Source organism: Chanodichthys erythropterus, chromosome 3, assembly GCF_024489055.1.
Source record: "Chanodichthys erythropterus isolate Z2021 chromosome 3, ASM2448905v1, whole genome shotgun sequence".
NCBI classification, from domain to species: domain Eukaryota; kingdom Metazoa; phylum Chordata; class Actinopteri; order Cypriniformes; family Xenocyprididae; genus Chanodichthys; species Chanodichthys erythropterus.
The window spans coordinates 52,920,424-52,946,798 of NC_090223.1; the positions used below are offsets into that span (position 1 = coordinate 52,920,424).

At 38.6% G+C, this 26,375-nt stretch overlaps 1 protein-coding gene across 1 annotated transcript; it reads right to left on the reverse strand.

The window, feature by feature from the left end:
* Positions 1–3,810: 3,810 nt before the first annotated feature.
* On the reverse strand, positions 3,811–22,319 carry sdr42e2 (short chain dehydrogenase/reductase family 42E, member 2). Its single transcript, XM_067365533.1, has 11 exons — positions 21,975–22,319; positions 20,068–20,163; positions 19,056–19,113; positions 18,646–18,764; positions 14,746–14,821; positions 13,591–13,673; positions 9,903–10,040; positions 9,721–9,786; positions 9,542–9,605; positions 9,313–9,386; positions 3,811–4,038 (listed from the first exon to the last, which is right to left on the reverse strand). Exons 1-11 carry the CDS (start codon positions 22,317–22,319, stop codon positions 3,811–3,813), a joined length of 1,347 nt encoding a protein of 448 aa, XP_067221634.1.
* Between the last annotated feature and the right edge of the window lie 4,056 nt (positions 22,320–26,375).

The following is a 26,375-nucleotide window of genomic DNA, read 5'->3' on the forward strand; positions in this document are numbered from 1 at the left end:
TTTTTTTAAAAATCACGAGGTAGGACCTTAAAAACATCAGCCAATCGCGTAAACGATTGGCCCTCTGGCTTGTCAATCACTGCCATGACGTTCCTTGTGAGAGACGAGCGCGGCTGCATGCTCCAGTAACTTTCCACACTCCACAGGCGCCGCATGCAATGTTTTTGTCAGGAAACCCTTTTTCATGAGAAATGCTGTCCAAATGTCCTGTTTGTCATGATGATGAGGTCTAAAATCCCCGCCAAAGGAAGCAGTCCCTTTTAGGAACTTAGCAACTGCCGTTTTTAAGACACAATAAAGGTTTAAAAAAAATCACAAGTGGGTTATAACTGCTGTGTTTTATGTCATAGATCAAAATGTGACAATATTTAGAGGCTTTGTTAACCACAGACCTTATTTCAGGCGATTTAGCAAAAACACATTAAAAAAATTCATAGACATTAGGGTGATGGAACGGAAGTCCTAAAATGCTAACTCGCTTCCGGGTTTTGCCTACAAAAACACGTAATCTCTGAGGTACTCTATGGAGCGCTTAGAGCGCATGATTTTGTGACTCTTGGTGCCCCCTTTTGGTCTATTTGGGAATACTGATGAGATGTAACTTCCTGTTGACGTTCTTAGTGTTGTCAAACAAAACAGAGGCTAGCTAGACCCTCCCTCCTCCTCCTCCTCCTCCTCCCCCTCCCCTCCGTGCTTCCTGAAACAGTCATGAACGCGCATTTAAAATCATTCTTGTCGGTTATTGGCTGGAGCGTGTTTATTATGATTCGTGGTCCAGGCTGCACCAGTTTGTTTTTATTGCCGTTTTCGGAGCTTGTGGCGACTAGAGAGGCCGTGTTTTTTTTCAGTGTATTCAGGGGACAGGCAGCTAGTGGATAGTGAGGAGATGTTTGCTGTATGTGACAAAAAATATTTTGGCCTAAAAACTCGTGACATCACTTATAGCACCTTTAAGGTTAACGTCTAGATATCATAAAATAATGCAATATTTTAATAGCAAGAGGATTCACAGCACAGTTTATTCATTTAAAAACTGCTGAACACTTGTCTAATACCACAGCTGTACATGCCATCAAAAACCTAACCGATACAACATGGAAAAACAACCTACAGAGTCCTAAAGACAACATACATGGGACTGTCCAATAAAGTACAAAGCAAAATCAAAGATTATATAAGAGTACACTTGCCGCTACAAGCACAGCTTTATAAAACATTTCGTTGGCATTCATGAACGCCACGCATGGCATACATTTATTGCTTAAATGCCTTAACTGCAAAAATGTTAAATATAGTTGCTCTAAACCTTTACAGACACCAGGGGGAATCAGAAATATCTCACTTTGAACATTTATATTATTTCCAATCATTCTATTACGTCTATGTCATCTGAGTTAACATTGCTTGTGTTTTGAAATCGGAACACTTATGACACAAATGTAACACTTTAGAGGATGTGATAATCTCACTCATTCCCCCGACACACACCATCACAGTTCATACAGGGTTCATCAAGTGATAGAAACTAAGATGACAGAAGAGATAACAGAAAAGACAATACATCTTTCTTTGTGTCTGTCTACCTGCAGCATTGTTCTCCGTCTTAGTATTAATACTTTCTTTCAAACTGTACTTTCAAAGACATTTTTGTAACACTTTATTTTTGTGCCGTAGTTACACGTATGCATATACTTATATAGTAATATCAGTAAATGATGCATAATTACAAGTAACTAAACCAAACCCTAACCCTAACTGTAACTCCATAGTAAGTACATGTAGTATATTAATAGTACTCAGTATTTATTTGAGTAATTACAATGTAACTACAGCACTGTAAAATAAAGTGTAACCGACATTTTATATGTTTATTCACCTTCTTTGAACTTCTCTGCTGCGGTAGAGACAACAGGTCTTTATCCTGGGTCATCTGAACAAAATATAACTGAATAGCATTAAGTATGAATATGAATGTAAAGATATAGTGTATGCTGAAATAAACATACATTCCTCTTGCAATGCACACATTCAGAAAGTGCAACTATTAATACACTTTGTTATATGGAAGACCATGGGAAAATAATCTTATCCATTAGGTGTAAAATAAACTCAGTGATATAACTTTTCAACATCATGCTTAATGTACACATCAAAAATTGCTGTCTGCCAAGATCACACTGTTGTTTTTTAGACTTGTTCTTACCTATTCCAAAATAATCAGAATGCATGGGCTGCAGACAATATTATTAAAAAAAAAAAAAAATCTACAAATACATAAATTCTTGTCTACTAACTAGCATCATTTTAAAACATATCTACTAGCAATTCATTTCTCTCAGTCAGAGAGTGATATAGTTCCCAAGCAGCTCTGCAGGTTATATTTCAAGTTTACACATAGCCTAAATCACATCCCTTAAATCTGTCAATATAGATCATTTCCAATATACAGTGATTTTTGTTTCTGAGATGGTGTGGCATTGTAGTTAAAGATCGGATCTGGACTGCGTTTCTCAAAAGCAACGTGAGCTACATTAATCATAAAGACCATTGGTGGCAATTGTTCTACGATCTATGTAGGTTTATGATGCATTGGAGAAATGCAGCCCGCAACAAAGTTGCAGGTTTAAATTAGGGGTGTGCGATATAGCTTAAAAAAATACTTTTGTAATCCCAACAAAATCTGAACCAAACTGCAGTGTTGCCTATTAGATTCAAAATGTTTAACGCAAGAAGTAAAATCCAGTTAACATTTTGTTTAAAGTAATCAATGCATGTCTTCCACTCTGTTAGGGCTGGGCGATATATCGCATGCGATTGTCACGCGCATTTCGTCAGTAAAGCCGGTTCCCTGATTACCGCTAAATCACCATCACCTGCTTTCAAATGGAGCGGCATTTAATAGACAGAGCCGTAGTTCACTGATAAGTTACGCAATATCACATTCAATATCGATATGAATCGCCGTCGATATTGAACGCGATATCGCGTGGCTTTGAAAGCAGGTGATGGTGATTTAGCGGTAATCAGGGAACCGGCTTTACTGACGAAATGCGCGTGACAAAAGCATTCTATATATCGCCCAGCCCTACACTCTGTTTTTAAATGATATTTCATAAATTGAACTTGTTTGCACACCAATATAACAAAACGCAGTAATAAAAAGCAGTAATTATGCATGATTTTGTTTTAGTGATGGAGCAAATTATTAATTGGTTCATTGAAGTGGACGGTACAAAATCAGCATGAAATGGAATTTGCAAGTTTTTTCTTCCCTATGTGACTTACTATATCTGAGTGTAATGTAATTCTTGAACAAGAACAAAAGTAGGGCGGGGCTTGATTTTGTCCGTGGGAAATTGATTGGATGGTTGTGGTTTGCTATTGGTGGATCTCATGTGAGTGACAGGTTGACCCGCCCTCGTGCCAGTAATCGCATCATCAGAGAAGAGATGTTGCTGCAAGAGGGAGGGGAATTGATTTAGATTAAAGATTATGAGGACACATGAATTAAAACAAAAATAAATAATGATGTGCATGGATAAATCATTTATAATAAATTCATTAAAAAAAAAACAAGAATTGTCAATTCTGATTTCATGGTGACTATAAACTGATTCATAGAAAAGATTTAAAACATCTCTGAATGCTCTCAAACTAGTTTTTATGAAACTCAGTGGCAAAATAAAAAGCGCAGCATTGTGATGTTCACAATGCTGTGTCATTTTATATTGCCAACCAAGTAATTTTAAATTCTCTATATCGCTCATCCCAGTTCAAACCCTACAAGTGAGACTGAATGGTAAAGGCATATTATTCCCAGGCTGCAGAGCAGATCATGAGGGTGATGAATCCGATCAGAAGCAGCAGGAGCAGCAGGAAGAGGTGCTGTGTGTTGGGAAATGACGCGGCTGATCGTGCCGGTCGGCTCCGCAGGTACTGATCCACAGAGTCGGTCAGGCTGTACTTCTTAGGAATGAAGCCCAGTTCTCGCTGTGCCTTCTCGATTTTAAAGGTGTGACTGACAGCAATGCTTCTCACCTGCGAGGGATGCAGAGGTCAGACGGTCGTGTCAGGAGTGGTCAACATGCTAATAGCAACCTCATCTGAGACAGAGATGAGATGATAGTACTGATGTGTCTGCGATCTCAGATCAGACACACAGGTCACATCCTTTCACCTACTGTACATGTCAGAGACACAAGCTTTGCCTTGTTAAAAAGAATTGCACTTAATTGTATTAAATGTGTAGTTGCAGTACTATTGTTGTACTTGCAGAAAATATAATGAAAAAAAGACCACTTAAGACCACTGTTTTATTACTTTCTGAACACACATAAGTAAACTTTTAAAGTGTTTTTGTAAAACATGTTACATAAGTCTTTATTTTAAGGTGACATACTTACTATAGTAAATTAAGCATAATTATAGCTAACCCTAAACCAAACTGAGTTTGAGTTTTACCGTTTTCGAATCCATTCAGCCGATCTCCGGTTCTGGCGGTACCACTTTTAGCATAGCTTAGCATAGTTCATTGAATCTGATTAGACCGTTAGCATCGCGCTTAAAAATGACCAAAGAGTTTTGATATTTTTCCTATTTAAAACTTGACTCTTCTGTAGTTAAATCGTGTACTAAGACCGATGGAAAATAAAAAGTTGTGATTTTCTAGGCTGATATGGCTAGGAACTATACTCTCATTCAGGCGTAATAATCAAGGAACTTTGCTGCCGTTCCATGGCTGCAGCAGTGCAATGATATTACGCAGCGCCCGTGAGCCCCTGCTTGCACAGGGAACGTGCCTTGCAACCATGGAGACGTTTGTGAGAGACGCTCCGTAATATCATTGCACTGCTGCAGCCATGATACGGCAGCAAAGTTCCTTGATTATTACGCCAGAATGAGAATATAGTTCCTAGCCATATCAGCCTAGAAAATCACAACTTTTTATTTTCCGTCGGTCTTAGTACACGATTTAACTACAGAAGAGTCAAGTTTTAAATAGGAAAAATATCAAAACTCTTTGGTCATTTTTAAGCGCGATGCTAACGGTCTAATCAGATTCAATGAACTATGCTAAGCTATGCTAAAAGTGGTACCGCCAGAACCGGAGATCGGCTGAATGGATTCGAAAACAGTAAAACTCAACTGTTTAACTCTAGGGGAGTTGGAAAATGAGCCTATTTTCAAAAAAAGTGGAGTGTTCCTTTAAATTTCAAAGATTTACTTAATGACAAAGATGTACTTAAGTCCCACTTAAGTGCAACCCCTTCAGCCGTGACTTATTTATGATATAGCACCAGTCTCGAGTACCTTATTGCTTTTATAAAACAGTTACCACACAATACAAATATTAAAGCTAGAAATATGTATCAATGCAACTTTCATGAAGTAAACCTTTTCTAAAAGCCTTCCTTCCACCGGAAAAAAATAGTCCCTGACCGTGAACAGCAACAGAAGTTACATTATTACGCCATTAGATGGCAGCAAAGACTGTTTTTATGAGTGTGTCAGTCAGTAGAGAAGACTTTTATATTGAAAAGACTGAATTGTTGTGAAAATGGAAAAAGAAGCAACTGATAAATGCTTTGACTAGCGCTGTCAGTCATGGGAAAACCCTTTAACTGTTAAAAGGACAAGATAATACATTGGACATTTAAACAGATTTTTAATTATGAACACAGGACTGACCTAAAGGAAAATGCTAAATGTGAATGCAGCTAATAAACTCGTTCAATCAATCTTTTTCTCACAATAATCTTTTACATAATACAGTAAGCTTCAATTAACATATGAATAACTATGTTATGTTAATAACTATGAACATACAGTTTACGTTCCTAAGGGCGTTGTGTAGTGATACACAGAACCGTTGGGTGAAGCGGTCATAGCCGTGTTTTATCATGAATAAAACAGAGCTATTGACCAATCAGACTCAAGGACAGGAACTAACCGTTTTATAATTTCATTTAATTGTAAACAACATGCAATTAAATGTCAAAAAAAGTTACATTCAGTTTGCACAAGTATATTCTTGCAAAATAGTAAATAGTATTTAATACGAACTTTTTTCTTTTTTTTAAAAAAAAAGTACACTAAAGTGTACTTCTTTTTCACAAGGATCTGTTATTGTTTGTAGCAATCATTCAGTTAAAAAAATGTTTGTTATTTGAGTTGACTACTTTTCTAGTTGTAGAAACTGATTAAAACATGATGAGACTTTAGGTTTTTGGGTGAACTATCCCATTAACAGGTGTCATTGTCAGATTGCCCTGAAGTTGAACACTACGCTGAGAGATGGGCTCTGGATTTGACTTCACAGATCAGATTCTGAGGCCTTCACATTTACTAATGGCTTTAATGACCTCCTTTTACCTGGCATTACTTTTACATTGAGTGGCTCTGTACCCGCGTGCTCTCCTGGCACGATAAAATGCCCCCACAGTCTCTCTCCCCTTACCAGCCTTCAGATTGGGTATCTACATGGAAAATCTCCACTGGGCCGAGAGCCAGAGTCGGTTCCCCTGAACCAACACACTGCTGTCTAGACCAGGAGCCGTCTGAAGTGTGCGGGGTGACAGGGGACACATAATAAAGCTTATCGTCTTGGCTAATGAATGTTTGTGATGTTATTTTTCCACAGTAGTATCAACAGATTAGATGAAAATCGGGTAAGCGGGCCCTAACCATAGCTTCCCACTTGCATGTTTGTTCTTATTTACACACCTGACTACTATTTTTTCTTCACCAAAATAAAATAAATTGTGAATTGTGTGAAAATAAATTAAAAGATTCTAAAAGTGTCTTAAAGTGCCCCTTAGTACCAAATGAGCATCGCTTAAACGCCACAGCCTGCCTGGGTATTTTTACTGACCATGTCCATCCCTTTATGACCACAGTGTATCATCTTCTGATGGCTACTTCCAGCAGGATAACACACCATGTCACAAAGCTCAAATCATCTCAAACTTTTTTCTTGAACTTGACAATGAGTTCACTTTACAGAAACTGACTCCACACTCATCAGATCTCAATCAAATAGAGCACCTTTGGGATGTGGTGGAATGGGATATTCACATTATGGATATGCATCCTAGAGAATTAAGGCAGTTTTGAAGGCAAAAAGGTGTCCAAGTCCAACCCCTACTTGCAAGGTGTAGCCTACCTAATAAAGTGGCCAGTGTGTGTGTTAACACAGACAAGTGAAGAGATACATTGAACACTGAAAAGTCCCAGTGTCAGCACTCTGCAAAGTTTTCAGATGAAGGCAACTTTGGATAGACACGTGAAACTTTCAAAAATTATCCTCTTATTGTAATATTATCCTCATCTTATATTGTAATCAAGGATGTACAGCTGCTTTGAAACAATATATATTGTGAAAAGTGCTATACAAATAAACCTGAATTGAATTAAATCAAATTAGAGACCTCTTTCTATAACATTTCATTACAGTGCACAGTTCAAACTAATTGGTTAGTCAGATCAGTTTAATACATAATTTAGCATAAACTCAGGAATGGTTGCCAGAAGACAGGAGTAGATCTGACATTTTGTTCTGATAACAAAGCTCAGAACGTAAAATCTGGATTATTTAGAGATGACTGTGCTGTGTGAACAGATCATGCTATGAAACAGATTAGTGCCATCTAGTGTACAGAACACCACAGAGCAGAATGTATAATTGTAATACATGACACATTGAACTATATTCTCTATCTATCTATCTATCTATCTATCTATCTATCTATCTATCTATCTATCTATCTATCTATCTATCTATCTATCTATCTATCTATCTATCTATCTATCTATCTATCTATCTATCTATCTATCTATCTATCTATCTATCTATCTATCTATCTATCTATCTATCTATCTATCTATCTATCTATCTATCTATTTAGGTATAGATATATGTTGGCCACAAAAAAAGTATTTGGACACTTAAGCCACACTATGAATGTCACTGCATTTTAACAAAATATCAAACCAAACAGAGGCTTGTTTAGTTCCAAATGATAAAATAATAGATCCAATAATTTTCCAAACCACATGGAAAAGTGTGATTTAAATGTCCAGATGCATAGTTTTGGTACCACTGTATATATTATATAGTGTACGATTTGGATCAGAAACTGGGATGGAGATTGCCATTGTGTGATTGACATACTCATTTCCTGGTTTGTGTGCTTGTGTGTGTGTATCTTTCCTCAGTGGCACTTCACCTGTCCATCTCAAACCTAAAGCTCCAGCAAGGAGCTGGTGTCTCATGTTTTATTCACAAAGCAATCATCAAACCTGCCGCCATCTGACCAGAATCGCCCCTTCAGGCCGTGGCTTCTGTTTCTCATGACTAATGCATGTCACACCACCAGTGTTTCTTGCTCAAACTTTATGCCAACTTGTTTGTCTTCCTTTACTACCATCCCAGAATCCACTGTGATATTTAAACAGATAGAGGAGGCACATGCAGACTGTTGTGTTTTATAGTTACAGATGCCTGCTCATATGATTTATGAAATCTGATGGATTATAGAATGTAAACTCTATGTTCATTATGTTGGAGTACTGGAGCTTCTGTTCAGAAGCATTAAAAGAAGTACCTATATGCTGATGGTAACCTAAGCTTGCCACACAAGCTATAGCTATTGCACTTGCACTAATACCAGCATCACACAGTAGCTACAGATTTATCGGCTGCACATCCATGAAGCAAATCTCCCATTCCACCACATCCCAAAGGTGCTCTATTGGATTGAGATCTGGTTACTGGAGGCCATTTGAGTATAGTGAACTCGTTGCCATGTTCAACAATCCAGTTTGGTGGTTGTGGTGGGTAGGTGGTATTGCCAGACCAGCCCATCTATCACCAACAACCACGTTCAAAGTCACTTAAATCACCTTTTTCCCCATTCTGATGCTCAGTTTGAACATCAGCAGATCATCTTGACCCTGTCTATATGCTTAAATGCACTGAGTTGCTGTCGTGTGATTGGCTGGAACAGTTTTACCTAATAAAGTGGCCAGTGAGTTTAAGCTATACAACTTAAATGATTAAATTCTATCATGATATAATTTTGTTGATATTCAGTATACATATTACTATTGGATAATCTTACTATGGTTTTACTATGCTTATACAGCTCCTCTGGGTGTGTTTCTCTATCCTAAGTTCTCTGATTGTTAATGGAGTTTAATTACCTATAATAGCGGAAGGGGAATGCAATTTCACACTGCTCTCACAACTTTATTAGGAAAAAGTGATTAGAGCATACTGCATAATGTAATGAAGGCTGGAGAGAACAAATTTACCTCATTTCTTGTCAGAATCAATGGGATTTCCAGTATAGGACTCAGAGTCACATGCAGTCGCTCCATCAGAATTGCTGGAGAAAACAAGAAAGTTCAACAAATTAATTTCTCTATTCAAGCTCTAGGTACAAATAAAAATAAATAAACAATAAGGTTGATAGTTGAACTTGAAACAACAACAACAACAGTTTATCAAATAATAATAATTTTAATTTCTCTGTAGTCACACCTGCTGAGTAGACCAGAAACACAGGAAGGTGAATCAGTGGCCGACCATAACCCAGTCTTTCAAACTGGAAATAGATATAGGTATAGCTGCTTAAAATAGCAAATAATTGTAGTACAACAGAGAAAACTTTCAAATATATATGGGTTAAATTAAATATACTTGGATTGATTTCTACACACCAGCGGTGTCAACCATTCAAAGACATTGACAGACTCCCCATCATTGATAAAGTAGGCCTGTCCACTCTAAAAAAAAAAAAATAAATAAATAAAAAAAGACAAATGAGCAATAAATACATTATACATATTCTGGGTTCAATACTGCAATAAAAAAGGAGAGATCTCTATCATGTCACACATACCGCCACAAAGGCTTTTTCTGCAGTGAGGGCTTCTGCTGCTAAAACATGAGCCATCACCAAATTATCCACATGCACCCAGTTCATCTTGGCATTAGGGTCCCCAAAACAAAAGCTGAACAACCTCCTCTCCACGTTTACCTGAGAAGAGAAGAGAATAATAAAACCTTTTTTCTGCATTCTACAATCAACTGATCTTCACAGAGCTAGCAACAGCCTCTAAATGACCCAATATCCTTCAAGCAAAAAACAAGAAGTGTGGCATTATTTTGAACAAAATTAGGCCAAAAAGAAGTTTGTTTAGAGTTTTCTTTCATCATCTTGGGTTCAAGATCTGCCGATGGGAAGGGCATCTGTACCATGACCTCTGCAGAAGCATGCAACTGAATCAAGTTTGGCTTGACAGACAGGAGTGCGTGCCCAATGCCAGGTAAGGGACCGCCCCTTACCAGAGTGCATAAAGCACCTGCAAGCACTACCTTTCCTCAGTTGACATTCTTCTCGCGACCTCTGGATAACTTTATTCACAGCTTGTTGGTTTATGGACTTCACGATTGTCTGGACACATCTTTGGATCAGCCTCCGCCAGAGGTGTTTGTCTTGTTAACCAAGTTAGCTGACCTTTTCCTGCAAGCCACCCACGCTCGTACTTTCCATTAGACTGCCCACCTCTTACTTTGCCTTTTTTTGCCCTGTCCTTCGGCTATCCACCATTTGCAATCTTAATTTGGTTTGTTTTTTCGTCATGGTGCTTTCGAAATCAACAATGGTTACACCTGGGGACAACCAGTCATGATTCTGACTGGCCGCTTGTGACGCCCTCATCACTGTAAGGGATTCCCATTCCTTCTGTGTTGTTTGCATGGACCTTAAAAAAGCTGAAGAAGCAATCAACTTTCTCAAGAATGGGAGCCATTATTTGGAACTCGCTAAAGTTCTGGCACCAGAGGCTCATTTAGGATTGTCCGACTCTGACGGGGAACAAGGCAACTCCAGTGCGCACACAGGGGCCTAGCTCACAAGCCGTTAATATGGAAAAGGCAGCACTTTCTGTTATTACAGGAGACCCATGTCCTTTGCATTCTGAACTATGGTGCAGACCTCTTGTCGAGGGGGAACCCACTCCACGGAGATGGGCACCTCCACCCTCAGGTCCTGAGTCTGCTGTGGTGGAGATTTGGCCAGGCAGCCGTCTATCACTTCGCCTAGCATGAAAACACCTATTGTCTTATGTTCTTCTCTCTATGGGATGAGGCCTTGGCATGGGCTCACTGGCCTCTCCATGGCCCAACATGCTGCTCTACACATTCCGCCTTCTTTGCCTAATAATGCCTACCCCAGTCAGGGTGAGAGAACAAAGCCTGCCTCTGATTTTGATAGCACCCAGATGGCCCAAAGTACCATGGCTGGCAGAGATCATCCCTCTTCTGTATGTCCTCTTCTGTGTGCTCCTCCCATTACGAACGGACCTCTTGTCCCAAGAAAACAGGGAAATCTACCACCCTCACCCAGAAAGGGAGGGCCTCTGGGCTTGGCCCGTGAGATGGTAGACTTAAACACATTTGGGCTTCCCCCACATGTTATCGCCACTGTTCAGATTGTTAGGGCCACTTTTACATGGTCTCTATATGAAGTTGTGTGTGTTTTAAGAGTGGTGCCAGCTGATATCATATCAGTGCTCATTTTCCACCACAGTAACTTTTTACCAAGGAACTAGGGCCTTTTGGGTGGTACACAATGTGTTTCGCCTGCAAGAACCAGGGTCTAAATGAAGCTCCGGGTAAAAATTTCCCTCTCAGAAAGTACTTGCTTGCGGGGTACTACTTTTTCAAAATTCCGGAATATCGGGGCTAGGACTTGGGCGCTGAACATGCTGATTGGTTGAGTTCACATAGCATTTTGATTGATTGACTCTAACATTTTATTTCAAGCACCATTTTTAAAAGTCTGTTGCAGTGCATGCAGTAATAGAGTTCGCTATTCGAATCGACAATGGAGTTTAAAAATACAACCGATGGACCAACAATGAGGTTCAGGCTTTATTAAGCTTATATGCAGAGGACAAAATCCAGCTGCAACTGAAAAGTCACACGCAGTCCTATGTCACCGGACTTAATCTTCACGATATTTTAGACCTCGATGGAAATGCAGACAGCAACAGGTCTGTGGGGAAAAAAGCGCCTGGAAAAAAGAGTTCCTGGGGCAAATTGTTCCATTTCAGTGGAAAAGTGGCTTAATATTTTGAGCTTTTTGCAGGACCTTATGGATGGTGGAAAATTTTCTACTATTAACGTCTATTTAGCTGCTATCGCTGCATGTCATGTTGGGTTTGACGGCGCTACAGTGGGGCAACACCCCCTTATTCGTAGATTTATGAAGGGTGCTCTCCCTTCCCTTCCAGTCCCTAGAAGAGCAGTTCCAGAGTGGGAACTCTCCATGGTGCTGGAGCCTTTGTCTCAACAGCCTTTTGAGCCCCTGGGAAACAGCTGAGCCCCTTAACCCAACACAGTGAATACCATTTTCCCATTTTAAGCATGGACTGTCAGCTTATTCATGTCAATAAGCATGTCACTGTACCCTCACCTGACACCAAAAATTTAATCAGTGTGTGCATTTTCAGGTTTATTCATGTAGGAATGTTACCACATCTCATTTTCTTTGCTGAGGTAGCACCCTCACTTTGTGTGTGGTTTGCTACTTTGTGAAAAGCACCACCTTCTCAGGTGACCATCCTCTAGCTTTCAGGGCCTCACTGTGAGTGTATTGGGCAACCAGGAAGCAGTCCATATCTCCCAAAGATGGTGGGATATGGATGGTGGGAATGGGATATGGATCTCGAACATGAGATGATGAAAGAGAACGACAGGTTACTGTTTGTAACCCCAGTTCTCAGAAACTTTGAGTGGAGAGATCCACCAGGCTTGCCCTGCTTGCTGCACGAGAAGCAAACATGCTCTATGAGGAAAGGAAGCACCTGTCTGTCAAGCCAGACTTGGTGCAATTGGATGCTTCAGCAGAGGTAAGGTGCTGATGCCCTTCCCATAGGTGGATCTCTTCACTCAATGTTTCAGAGAATCAGGGCTTCTTTATAGCTTCTTTATCGTAGAAAATGAAGTTGTATAAAGTGCTGCATAAATAAACGTGACGTGACTTGACTGGAGTGCCGAATTGCAGGGCTTATGCAAACATATCCACATCGCTATGATTAGATGTTTTCTTAACTGCTGTTCTCTCACTTTTTTTTACCCTTAATCAAACAACGAAAATGAACTGAGTATACCAGGGCCTTAACTGAGGGTGAGTAGCATACAAGATTAATTGTGTAGAGATTACACGAGGAAGCACAGCCACACATGTGTCAGTATAACCACAGACAGACATGTTTGTATGTAGAGTTACAACAGGAACAAATTCATGCTTCTGTATGTAGAATGACACAAGAAGCACAGAAAGAAATGTGTATGTAGTGACAGCAGAAGCACAAACAGCAATGTGTCTATGTACAGGCACAGCAGAAACACATGCTGTAACAAGAGCCTCTCACAGACTCCATTAATATTGTACAGCTCTGGGCACATTGGCACAGCTGAGCCTGCAAAGTACAACTGTCTGGGATCTGAGAGAGATCTGAGAGAGAGACCGTAAAAGAGGATAAAGTGTGAAAATGAAACAGGGGAATGAGTGGTCTCACCATCACCCTGTGCAAATGTCTCCTCTCTTCGGGACCGTAGATACCAGAGGGGCGTAGGACACATGTCTGTAGAAGACCACCACCTATCACAATAATACCTCAATATTATAAGCAATTTATCCATGACCTATGTTTTCATATTCACAAATATATCATTAGATGCCTAAATATTATCTAAACAAGATTTTATTCTTTGAACCAACTCCAGTTTTGACTAGTGAGCAACCAATATGAGACTTTTTACGTTGTCAATACTGCCATCATGTGCTGCTAGAGAGATATATAACTGTGGTGTTCTGTTCTGTGGTTATACCATGGTATGAATGCTATGATATTTTGATATTTACTATGCTACTAAATGATAACATTATACAAGTACCATTGCTTCTCTTATGAAAGAGTAGTGTGCCTAATGTATTGAATGTGCACTTGTAGTGTACTTCAAGACTTAGAAGTATGCAAATGGTATAATATTAATTAAAAATTGGTCCAAATAAAGACAATGTAAGTATGGATGGATGAACTGCAACTTCATCATCATTACAAATGTGTACATCATTTCAATTTAAATACATAATATACATGTTTCAGTAGAAATTACATTATATAGAAATTACATGATATGTTAGTTTGCCATACATGCTTAACTTTAACCAAATTCCACAATAGCCGCACTGTCCAATACTGTATATCATTCTATTATTTTTTTTATTCATATCATCAAAGAAATCTAATGCTGATCTGGAAAAGTTCACTAAATAAACCAGAAAAAAATAATAAAATCGTTTAATAATATCATTTCAGACTGCTTTCAATTGCAATGTTCCTGAAAAAGTTGTTTCTCACTTTGTGTTTTGTAAGGAGGTGTGCGATTATTAGCACAGAGCCCACACACAGCTTCCCCCGTGCTGGGTTTTATTGTTAGGCCTAGGTCTAAATTTAAAACAGTGTCAGCAGGTCTGGTTGGGTTGGGTTGCAGGCTGTGGTCATTACCATAGCAGCCATTACCTCAGTACCTCATCAGCAGTGGACACACACACATTTACACACACACAAACACAATATGATCAGGGTACATGACACCACTTGCGCTTATTGCTATTGTGCGCAATAACAAGATTGACTTCAGAGATCAACACGTTTCCATTTCCGTACCTTTTGTTGATCTTCCATTGGCAGCGAGCACCATGTGTTCAGCGATGGCTTTAGTCCTGGAGTAATGGTCTATGTGCTTGAAGAAAGAACAACAAAAAAAAAAAATCACATTTAAACAAATGACAAGACCAGATGATCATTTGTAAACTGTACAATGACTTAGTGTAATCCTCAAATGAAATATAGGATATCAATAGTTAAATAAAAGTGCTCAGATTATAAAGTGTCCAGTTCATTTGATAAATTTAAATTATTTTTTTAATCTTTGACCAAAACACACTATAAACCACAATATATTATATAAAGACTATCAATATGGTTACAATTTTGTGCCCAGGCATGGTAAAAAGTATGGTAAACAAAATGCATATATACTCAATAGAAATAATTTCTCATAAACAAGCAAACAAATAAACTAGTAAATAGCTTGTTTCAGCCCTTTGTGAAAGTCATCAAACATAACCTCGGCCGAAAATGAGCGCCAGTGAAATCTGAGTGTGTAAGCTGTACCGTTGTATGATTCATCAGATGTTATGTATTCATGTATGAAGTTTGGGCAGACAAAAGCGGGTGACTTGTGTAGCACTTCAGTGCATCACACGAGTGAGGTGTCGGATGGACTAATTTGATTCCATTAACCTTCCTTAACTTCAGTCTACTGTTCTTCGAGACAGTGAACCGGAGCACACAGGAGCACACAGGAGCAAAGCACGAGTCAACTTCAACATGACACGGTAATCCCTAGTGAAAGTCATCCACTTCTGATGCCTGTGATCGCAATAATCATGATGTAACAGATCAGTACATCCAGTGTACAGGAGACAGCATCACTGATTATAATGAGTTCCTCTTTATATCTTTTGTTGTGTCGTGCTGAATCGTGACGCTTGCATCCGGTATTCACATGAGCTGCATCCCAATTCGAAGGCCACTTTCAAAGGCAGGCTGCATCACCATGGCTCCGTGTTTTAAGCAGTGAGACGATTCTGACTAAATTAAACACCTCAGATTGGCCATTGCGTTCAAGAGATCAACAAACATGATTGTGACTGGCTACATTTCTCACCGCTGCAAAAAACAAAAACAAAAAAAAAAAACGTTGTAAATAGAAACATTTGATGTTCTCCAGAGTGCAAACACAAAAACACATGGAGCGCTTGCCAAATTTGTTTAGCCAGTATGATATTATTACATTACCAACTGAGGGTGCTCTTGCTTTCGTATTAGGGTGCTTATATTTAAATTTAACTTTGTGATGTTTTTTACACGTTTTAATTTTTTTAACAAAAATAGGCCTTTGCTATATGTTGATAAGGAATTAATACATGATGACACATTTAATTAATAGCAATTCAAATATTACTTAATCTATTAATCAGATTTTTTATTAGTTGCTAATGCGACAGTAATTTATAAATGGTTTAGTTCTTCATGCGTCATACATTCACTCATGATTATCTGTGCATTAGTCAAGAATGAATTAGTGCATATTAGTGCACATGTATTGTAAAGTGTTACCAAAATTGATTATATCATTAAGAGACTGCAGTTTCTCCTAGTTCAGATGTTAATTAGCTGAAGTAATACAATTTAAGATTTATGTATGTCGCAATATTGTGGTTTGCAAAAAAGGCTTTAGAACAGGCCTGGCTCCACAGTGGGGCAGGGCGAGCCTGGCCCACCCAATCAGAAGCATACCCCACCTAACCAGGAGCCTAGCTCACCCAACCAGAAGCGTGGTCCACCCAACCAGGACCTGGCCCACCAAATCGGGAGCTTGGCCCACCTAACCAGGAGCTTGGCCCACCCAACCACAGCTTGGCCCACCCAATCAGGAGCTTGGCCCACCCAATCAGGAGCCTGGCCCACCCAACCAGAGCTTGGCCCACCCAATCAGGAGCCTGGCCCACCCAACCACAGCTTGGCCCACCCAATCAGGAGCTTGGCCCACCCAACCAGGACCTGGCCCACCAAATCGGGAGCTTGGCCCACCTAACCAGGAGCTTGGCCCACCCAACCACAGCTTGGCCCACCCAATCAGGAGCTTGGCCCACCCAATCAGGAGCCTGGCCCACCCAACCAGAGCTTGGCCCACCCAATCAGGAGCCTGGCCCACCCAACCACAGCTTGGCCCACCCAATCAGGAGCTTGGCCCACCCAATCAGGAGCCTGGCCCACCCAATCAGGAGCCTGGCCCACCCAACCACAGCTTGGCCCACCCAACCACAGCTTGGCCCACCCAATCAGGAGCCTGGCCCACCCAACCAGGAGACTGTCCCACACAACTAGGAGCCTGGTCCACCCATCAAGGAGATAGGCCCACCTAATCAGGAGCTTGGCCCACTCAATCAGGAGACTTTCCCACCCAACCAGGTGATTGGCCCACCCAACCAAGAACCTGGCCCACCCAACCAGGAGCCTGGCCCTTCCATACAAACACACACACATACAGTACAGACACACAGACAGAAACATTCACATGCACAGAAAATTCTTGTCAGCACTGCCCTGCGACCTATCAATAAAACAGTTTTGCATCTGCAAAATTACATAACGTTTTTTAGTATCGAGGGAGTAACGTCGCTGTGAACTTGAAGCTTCACTATTATAGAGACGCTGCTGCTGAAAACTGTTGAGAGAGTGAACTGACTGAGGTAATTCATACAGGCTTAATCAATCTATCACTATAACTCCAATCTTCAATAACAAATCTCAAATACTTCCAATCTCCTATATCCACTAAATACATTAGTCTGCTATCAATGGCTTTCAAGAGAGACTCTCAACGCTCTAAAATTATGTTTTGAAATGAGTAACGGAGGCGTGGAATAAGATGCCAACACACAACACACAAGATGTTTTAAAGACAAATGCTTTAAAATACAACACCGGAACAATGTCTTGAGGTGTGGTAACCGATTGGGTTACCACTGGGTTTAGACTGGGTAAACCCAGCCTGATCTGCCGGCGATATGATTTCGCCCGGCAACTCAGTCTGGAAACCCGTACATTCATTTCTTCTGCTTCTGTTACACTTTTGCGGGAACCAATCACAGACTGGCTTATCCACCTTTCTCGCTATTGGCGGGTATAACACGATGACGATACAGAAGCGACGGCAAGCACGACCGTCAATCCAATTCATTTTAACCTCTCGATGATGCTGAATGACTTCTTTAGTTTAGCAAACAAATCGCTCGAGTGGGTGTAAATACCACTCACTTTCATGTTTTTTTTGGTTTTTTTTGCACAACCTGCAAAAATCGCTTGATGCCATTGCTGCTTCTGCAAACCGCTGATCAATGCTACAAACCAATACAAACTAAACCTGTCTGGAGTTTTGCGTCTTGTTGATCTGATTGGTTGAAGGACTATCCAATTGCGTGAATAATGCTTGTTGATCACGCCTCTTGTGCAGTAAAAAATACATAGCAGACTCCCAATGTTCAATTTTAAATTGAGCTTGGTCTAGTGATAGCCAAACAAGGTAACCATAGTATAAGCAGAATAATTGACTCCAGGCCATTGAAATATAATGCAAAAAATAATGCACACCCAAGGTGTATTTTTCTAATAATGGCCCATCGTCATTTATTCCGTACTTATAAAACTTAATTCTTTTAATCCCTACCAGAAACAGATATAAAAGAGCATATTTTTCTATAAATTATAGTAATAGTTGACATAATTTTGAAGTATTAAGCAAAAATGAATTTGTGACAATTTTTTTAAATGAGCAGAAGTATAAAACATGTACTTTGTGCTTCTAAAAATAGCATAGCAGTGTTACTAATAGTCCCTTTTCAAACCTGCTCCTTTTTACACACTTGGCCCACCTCAAAGCTGGAGCTGGGGTGGCTGGTTTTCAAAAAAATGCAAGATAAAATCATAGCATCTCACCATGTCCAGCGGCACGCAGGGAACCGAGTCTTCATCTCCATCCTCAATGGGTCTGCCAGCAAACGCCACATTCACTGTGCTGGTGTAGACGAGTCTCGAGATGCCCCGCTCCGTACACACTACAACACGCCAACCAAAACCAGGTCGGTAAACACTTACAGCATACTTTAAATAATATTAAACTTCTTATTCTTTCTTAAATATTTCTTTCTTAAATCCTTCTAAGATTACCTTCTTTTGCATGTGAATTTGGTCAAAAGAAGGTATCTTAGAAGGACTTATAATCACACGAATGGGGAATATTTTAAATACCATTGGATCCTTTGAATACAAGCTCTAGTGGGAAACACTCATCTGAATAATAGGCCTTACAGTTACAGTACTAAATGATATAAATATTTAAAGCTCACCGTTTATGACATTGTTCGTGCCACCAACATTGACTGACTCGATCTGCTTTCTCCTCAGCTGTAGAACAAGAAAATACATGAGCAGTGTATTTCACTTCATGATGTTATGATAGCAGTTAAACACCCAGATATAATAATGCAACAATAATAGATGTTAAATTGAAAAATGAAACCTGAAGCATTTATCACATCATAGAAAATGAATCTTATTACAGCCTATAACTACTATGCATTAATTAATTAGTTGACAACTGTGATTCTTTGTTATAAAAAGAACTTAAGAATACAAAGAAGGTCTGCACTCTAAAAGAGACTTTAATAGAAGTTCACAGGAGATAAGTCAAGAAACGTTTCGGCTCTTCGCCTTCGTCAGTGTCACTGATTTCAATTACATACATTGGGGCAGGTAAAAAATTATAATTAAGATAGATATTATGGCAAACTTATATCAGCACATCACTTTTTTCACTTTAAAACTATTATAATCCATCATATAAAAGAATATAATAAAAAGAATTATGGGTAACACTTACATGGGTACAGTAAGGTTCATTAGTTAATATTAGTTATCTACATTAATAATGAACTGCACTTATAGAGCATTTATCTATTTAGCTATCTAATCTTTGTTAATGTTAATTTCAACATTAATAATACATTATTTAAATCTTGTTAACATTAGTTAATGCACTGTGAACTAACATGAACAAAAAGTGAACAACTGTATTTTCATTAACTAACATTAACAAAGATTAGTAAATACAGTAACAAATGTATTGCTCATGGTTAGTTCGTGTTAGTTAATACATTAACTAATGGACCTTATTGTAATGTGCTTCCGAATGATGTGTTGTGGCCTGTTTTATGCACACTGAAATGTTTTACATGTAAATATTGATATACTGTAATGTAAAATGGGGACTCAAGTAAAGTTACATGAAATCTGTCTCAGTGTTTTAGTCGATTCTAATACAACCCGAGCTCTCATTAGATGCATGTTACATTCACTAACCTGCTCAGGACCTGACATCCCATAGGAAGCGGTGTGGAATATTACGTCCACTCCTGCACAGATCTTATACAGGGCATCATAATCCCGGATATCAATCTGGGAGAAAAACACACACAAATGTACTGAATCATAATAATGCCATTCAGTCACAGTGATGTGCAAAAGAACGCAATCTGTGCAGAAATCATTCTTTACAGTCTCCCATTACAGTATATATATATATATATATATATATATATATATATATATATATATATATATATATATATATATATATATATATATATATATATATATATATATATATACTTAAAACATATTAAAGAAACTATAGTCTAGATTCTAGAACAACTAAACTGGAAATGAATATTCACATTATTTTTGACTGCGGTTCCAAATAAGTTAGCTTAGAAAATCAAGATTTGACCTGATAGAACCACAACAATTTGCCTAAAACCTTTAGATTACTTTTTGACAATGTTCCTAGATCAATATAGACATATCCCAGATTACAAGCAACCATTGAAACAATGTTAAGTCTGATGCGTCAACACTAATTGCATTGAATTAACATGGCAAAGCGATATTGGTTCAATCCACCCAATGGATGCTGTCGGACGTTGTTCATCGAAATTTCAATGCTGATCCAATATACCAATATACAAAACACTGAAATGTCAATCTCAACCAAAATGATTGTTTGGATGAAAACTAAACATTGTATCAATGTCACTGTGCTATCTGTGTAACTTACGATTTTGTGTATCCTCATCGATCATGTAAATTTCTTTACTAATGTACTGGTTCTCGACTGGTTTTGCTTCAAAGCCCAGATTTTACATTGGACATCAAGTGGCAACTCAGTAAAAAAAACACTGGTACAAAATATACGTCCCTCAAATTCAACATGCAAGTTATTATTACCATATAAAAGGTTATTCATATTACCATGTAAAACTGCAAAGTTCCAATAATTGTTAATGGGACATGAACTGAATACAAAAAATTGTCAATTTTGGTTTCTAATTTTCGCTTGAAATTAAATTATTTCAATATTTGAGAATATTTCACTGGTCACATTTTGTTCGGCAGGAATAATCGGCACTTCTGCAAGAGCACTTTGTGCACAGATTTATTCTTGATTTTCAAGGACGAGAACATTGTCATGCAACCTGTACATCTGTCTAACTTGTTTGACTTTTACCACTTTGGTGTTTGATTGGACGCACAACCTCTGATATCAAGGATATAGAAAATTTGGTAAAACTTCAGTACGGGGAACAATTCTCAAACAAATAGCTGCTTATTAGCCTGAATATTGGCTGTTTATAAGTACTTATAAAGCACATATTAATGCCTTATTCTGCATGACCAGTACCTGAACTTAACATCTACCTTACTAACTATTAATAAGCAGTAAATTAGGAGTTTATTGATGGAAAAGTCATAGTTAACAGTGAATATATGTGTTCCCCATACTAAAGGGTTACCGAAATTTTTCTCCTTTATTTTGCTATCCTAACTATAAACAATGATATTATTAGTTGCTTTAAGCCATTTCCTCTCTGCTGTAAGATTAGACCATTTTTTCACTGCGACCCACCAGTTGAGAACCACTGATTTAAACCAATACTTATCATACACCATAAACTGCGAAAACCTGCTGAAACCTTGTCAAGTACTGTTTTACATGGCAGTTTCAGATTCACTTTCACGGCTCTTCCCGGAGCCGAACGGTTTCTCTGAGACATCCGAGCGCGTCAGTGAAGAGTCATGAAGACCTTTGCTGAAACCGGAGGCTGCTGTCCTGCCTCAGCAGTGCACCTGGCACCCACCTGCTTCTGTTACGCCCCGATGCCCAACAGCCCCTCGACAACCCAATGCTCTCCTCTCCAGTTTCACTGTACCTGCTGGAAGACAGCTCCATCTGGGATATCCCAGGGCGGCGTGTGGAGATCCAGCAGTAAGACCGTGGCCCCTTGTCCGGCCAGAGCGCGGCCCAGCCTGAATCCGAAGTATCCGGCCCCTCCGGTGACCAGCACCCTGCCGGCCCCGCACCGCCCCTGCTCTGGGCTCTCCAGCCTGCCAGCCACCACGCAGTTGGGGCTGTTGCACAAGGCGCCCACCGCCCCGTTTGCTCTGTGTCTGATGGGGGCAGCGGCGGCGCTGCGGCTGTAGGTCTGCCGGCGACAGTCCAGTAGACATGCACAGGGCAGCTGCTCCACCTGACACAAGGACCTGCTCTGCTTCATAATGCACACGGGGCTTCAGATACCTCCACTGCGTCCAGTCTGGGGATGAACAGAGACAGTGAGAGTCTAATGAATGAGCGGCTGCTGTGAAACAGATCTGCCTATGAGTGAGTGAATGAATGCATAATTCACCTCTCCATGTAAAGAGGCTGATGCCAAACTTTTCCTTACACTCGCTTTGAAACCCTTACCAAAAACTGCTCAATTCTTCACACACTGCTATACTTTTTGAATATAGCAACATTTACACTTTAAAATTAATCAGAAATCATCACTAGAATGATCCAACATCACTTGTACTCAAAAATCATATACTCAACCCTATGCCATTCCAAACCTCTATGACTTTCTTTGTTTTCTGTGAAACACAAAAGTGGATATTTAAAAATGTTTCAATTGTTTTTGTCCATACAGTAAAAATCAGCGGGTTGTAAAACAACACTGGAGCCCATTAAAGGGTTAGTTCACCCAAAAATGAAAATTCTGTCAATTATTATTCACACTCACGTCGTTCCACACCCATAAGACCTTCGTTCAACTTCAGAACACACATTACATTTTTGATGAAATCCAATGGCTCAGTGAGAACTGTATTGCCAGCAAGATAATTAACACTTTCAATGCCCAGAAAGCTACTAAAGACATATTTAAAACAGTTCATGTGACTACAGTGGTTCAACCTTAATGTTATGAAGCGACGAGAATACTTTTTGTGCGCCAACAAAACAAAATAACGACTTTATTCAACAATATCAAGTGATGGGCGATTTCAGAACACTGCTTCATGAAGCTTCGGAGCTCTACAAATCTTTTGTTTTGAATCAGTGATTCAGAGCATGAATCAAACTAAACGTTTCAAAACACTTATGACATAACGAAGGCTCGTTTACTGAAATCACGTGACTTTGTCAGTTTGATACACGCTCCGAAACAAAAGATTTGTAAAGCTTCGAAGCCTCATGAAGCAGTGTTTTGAAATCGCCCATCACTTGATATTGTTGAATAAAGTCGTTATTTTGTTTTGTTGGCGCACAAAAAGTATTCTCGTCACTTCATAACATTAAGGTTGAACCACTGTAGTCACATGAACTGTTTTAAATATGTCTTTAGTAGCTTTCTGGGCATCTGAAAGTGTTAATTGTCTTGCTGGCAATGCAGGCCTCACTGAGCCATCGGATTTTATCAAAAATATCTTAATTTGTGTTCTGAAGATGAACGAAGGTCTTACGAGTGTGGAACGACATGAGGGTAAGTAATTAATGACTGAATTTTCATTTTTGGGTGAACTTACCCTTTAACTTTCATTGTGTGGCCAAATAAACAGTTGTTTTTCAAATGAACTTCTTTCATGTAGAGAATAAAAAAAGTTACACAGGTTTGAAATTACATGAGGATGAATATTAACCGTTAAAGAAAAACTGAAATATGAATATGAAAGAAACATTGCTATGTTCTCACACAATGCATGTCAAAAGCACAACTGTGTCTCTACTTTTTGTCTGATATTTATGAAAACATTTATGAAATTGAGGTATATCATTTGAGGTATATTTATTTTTCCACACAGGCTCTGGTGAAATTTATAGTTGTCTTATAGCTTATATTTTTGTGTCACAGTTAAAACACCAAATATATCAAATCTTTTGATCAAACTGTAAAGAAATTGTATGGGCGTTTTAGATAATTTCCATCATTTTAAATGTTTTTTCTGAATGAATGGCTTAATGAAATTCATGAATGTGTAATATATAAAATATGAATATTTTGTCTACACTTTAAACTGTCAACACATTTATTGATTTTATTCAATAAGCAAAAGTATTTTTTATATTTGCTGATGTTGAACAATATTGAATGCAAAAAGAAAAAAGAAAAGAAAATGGAAGATGCAGGAGGTTATACAAAACTTAGAATAAATAACCAATGGAATTTGACAAGTGCTTCACAGGTTCAACATAAGAAAAAACAAATCCTTTAAAACACAAATCATGTCTAACAGAAATAAATACCTCTGTAGGACAGTAAAGGGATCTACAGTTTCATGTGCAATTTACTGTAACTTTCCAGTAAGACAAATATTCTGATAAAAGCCTATATCTAACAAAATTCTAAGACAAGCTGCGAGATTGTATGTGATTCATAGAGATTTTTTCCTTTTTTTTATTTATTATTATTTTTTGTTAGGATCTTGTTGCATTCCATGATTCCAGCTAAAAGTCTTTAGTATTTAGTAGCTCCACAGTATATCAAACCATATATAGCCTACATGTTTATGCCATGATAAAGGGACTTTTTTTGTTGTTGATTAAAAAGTGATATATATTAAAAAAGAAAGAAAGAAAGAAAGAAAGAAAGAAAGAAAGAAAGAAAGAAAGAAAGAAAGAAAGAAAGAAAGAAAGAAAGAAAGAAAGAAAGAAAGAAAGAAAGAAAGAAAGAAATACAAGTGCATTTAGTTCATTAGAATTAACTTTGTGATCAGTAAGTAGATGGAAACATAAACACTGGTAAAATAAAGTGACCCAGAATGGAAACTATAGCCTATTACACATTTTCCCAATACCGATTAGCATTAATAAAATAATCGATTTAAGTGCTTTATACACAAGTATGCACGTTTCATTATCCGCATCGAAGAAAAACGTAGAAAATAGCAATAGATTAAGCATTTATTAGGCTGAAATGCAATTGATATAATATCCAGAATGTCCCAGAATGTCATTAAATTTGCATGTCCCTCTTGTTCTTTCCTCGCACCTTCACATTGCATTTTTTTGATGATTGGTAAACTTTAAAACGAAGCTTTACCTGTCAGTCACTGGTCATATGTGTTGTGTCCATCAGCTGCGCGCGCGTCGCGTCATCCCGCTAGTCTCTGGTGTTCTGCGTCTGTCAATCACCTGCACTTCACCTGAGCGCGTTACCGTAAAACAGCGAGTGCGCGCGAACCTATACAACAGCCAATGAGCACTAGCATGCCATTCGCTTTATTTCAGTAACTCATTCATGCATTTTACATCTAATAATTTCAAAATAATAAAATGTGACAACAAAACTACTTTTCAGACTTATAATACATTGAATGACCCTGCAAAAGCATATTATTGATGCATTTTACAGTGCTGTATAAAGTATTCATCTGCCATATTTAAAAAAAAAAAGTAAAGATTACCTTTATGGAAATTGACAATTAGCTTAGAGAAAACAGAAAAAAAAAAACTTAAAAACTTAAGTAAATATATTAAAGTAACTAATATTAAAAGCACTACTCAACAAGTAGTAAACATGGACATCTATCTATCTATCTATCTATCTATCTATCTATCTATCTATCTATCTATCTATCTATCTATCTATCTATCTATCTATCTATCTATCTATCTATCTATCTATCTATCTATCTATCTATCTATCTATCTATCGAGTATCAGATCTTTGGCATCACAAATGCACAATAGCAAAGAAATATGCTAATATTTCCCCTCACAGAAAAATACTGTCAGATGGTAATACCGTGGCACAAACTGTATGATACTGGAATTCATGTAATGACTATAATGCAAAGTGAGATGTGTGATTACGCTAGAGCACCCCACCAGCCTACCTTGCCGGGCCCAGTTTAATCTAAACTAAAGTATTCTTTCCCCCATAAATTTCTGTGAATGTGCGAAACTTCCAATTTATTAACTGCTATAAGAAACTAAAAGAAAAACAAAGTGCAGTAAACATTAAAACTATTTGCGCTACAAACCAGTGTTTATGATACCAGTTTGCAATACAAAGCAGCAAAATGGGTTGTTTTTGTACAGGTAAAATAACTGGAAGTGAATGACACCGGATGCTTGCCTGGAAAAGCGGAAGCGGTGCCTGCGACTGTGGCATAATAAAATTTCTGCTGCTCGTGAGGCGTGTGCTGCGCAATGTCTCCAGCGGCCTCGTTCAGCTCCCACAACAACTCGGTCGTGCTCTGCTTCATACTACAGTAATGTTAATAATCACATCCATGAACATGATTTCTTCCCGAGTCCTATCCCGATACTTTTCCACCGGCTGTGAGGT

Excerpts from the sequence above, each read along its gene's own strand:
- sdr42e2 (XM_067365533.1), bottom strand. The coding sequence starts at position 22,319 with ATGAAGCAGAGCAGGTCCTTGTGTCAGGTGGAGCAGCTGCCCTGTGCA. Across the intron at positions 10,041-13,590 it reads GACATTTGCACAGGGTGATG|GTAAACGTGGAGAGGAGGTT; the intron begins GTGAGACCACTC and ends TTCTCTTCTCAG. Across the intron at positions 9,787-9,902 it reads CAGAAAAAGCCTTTGTGGCG|AGTGGACAGGCCTACTTTAT; the intron begins GTATGTGTGACA and ends TTTTTTTTTTAG.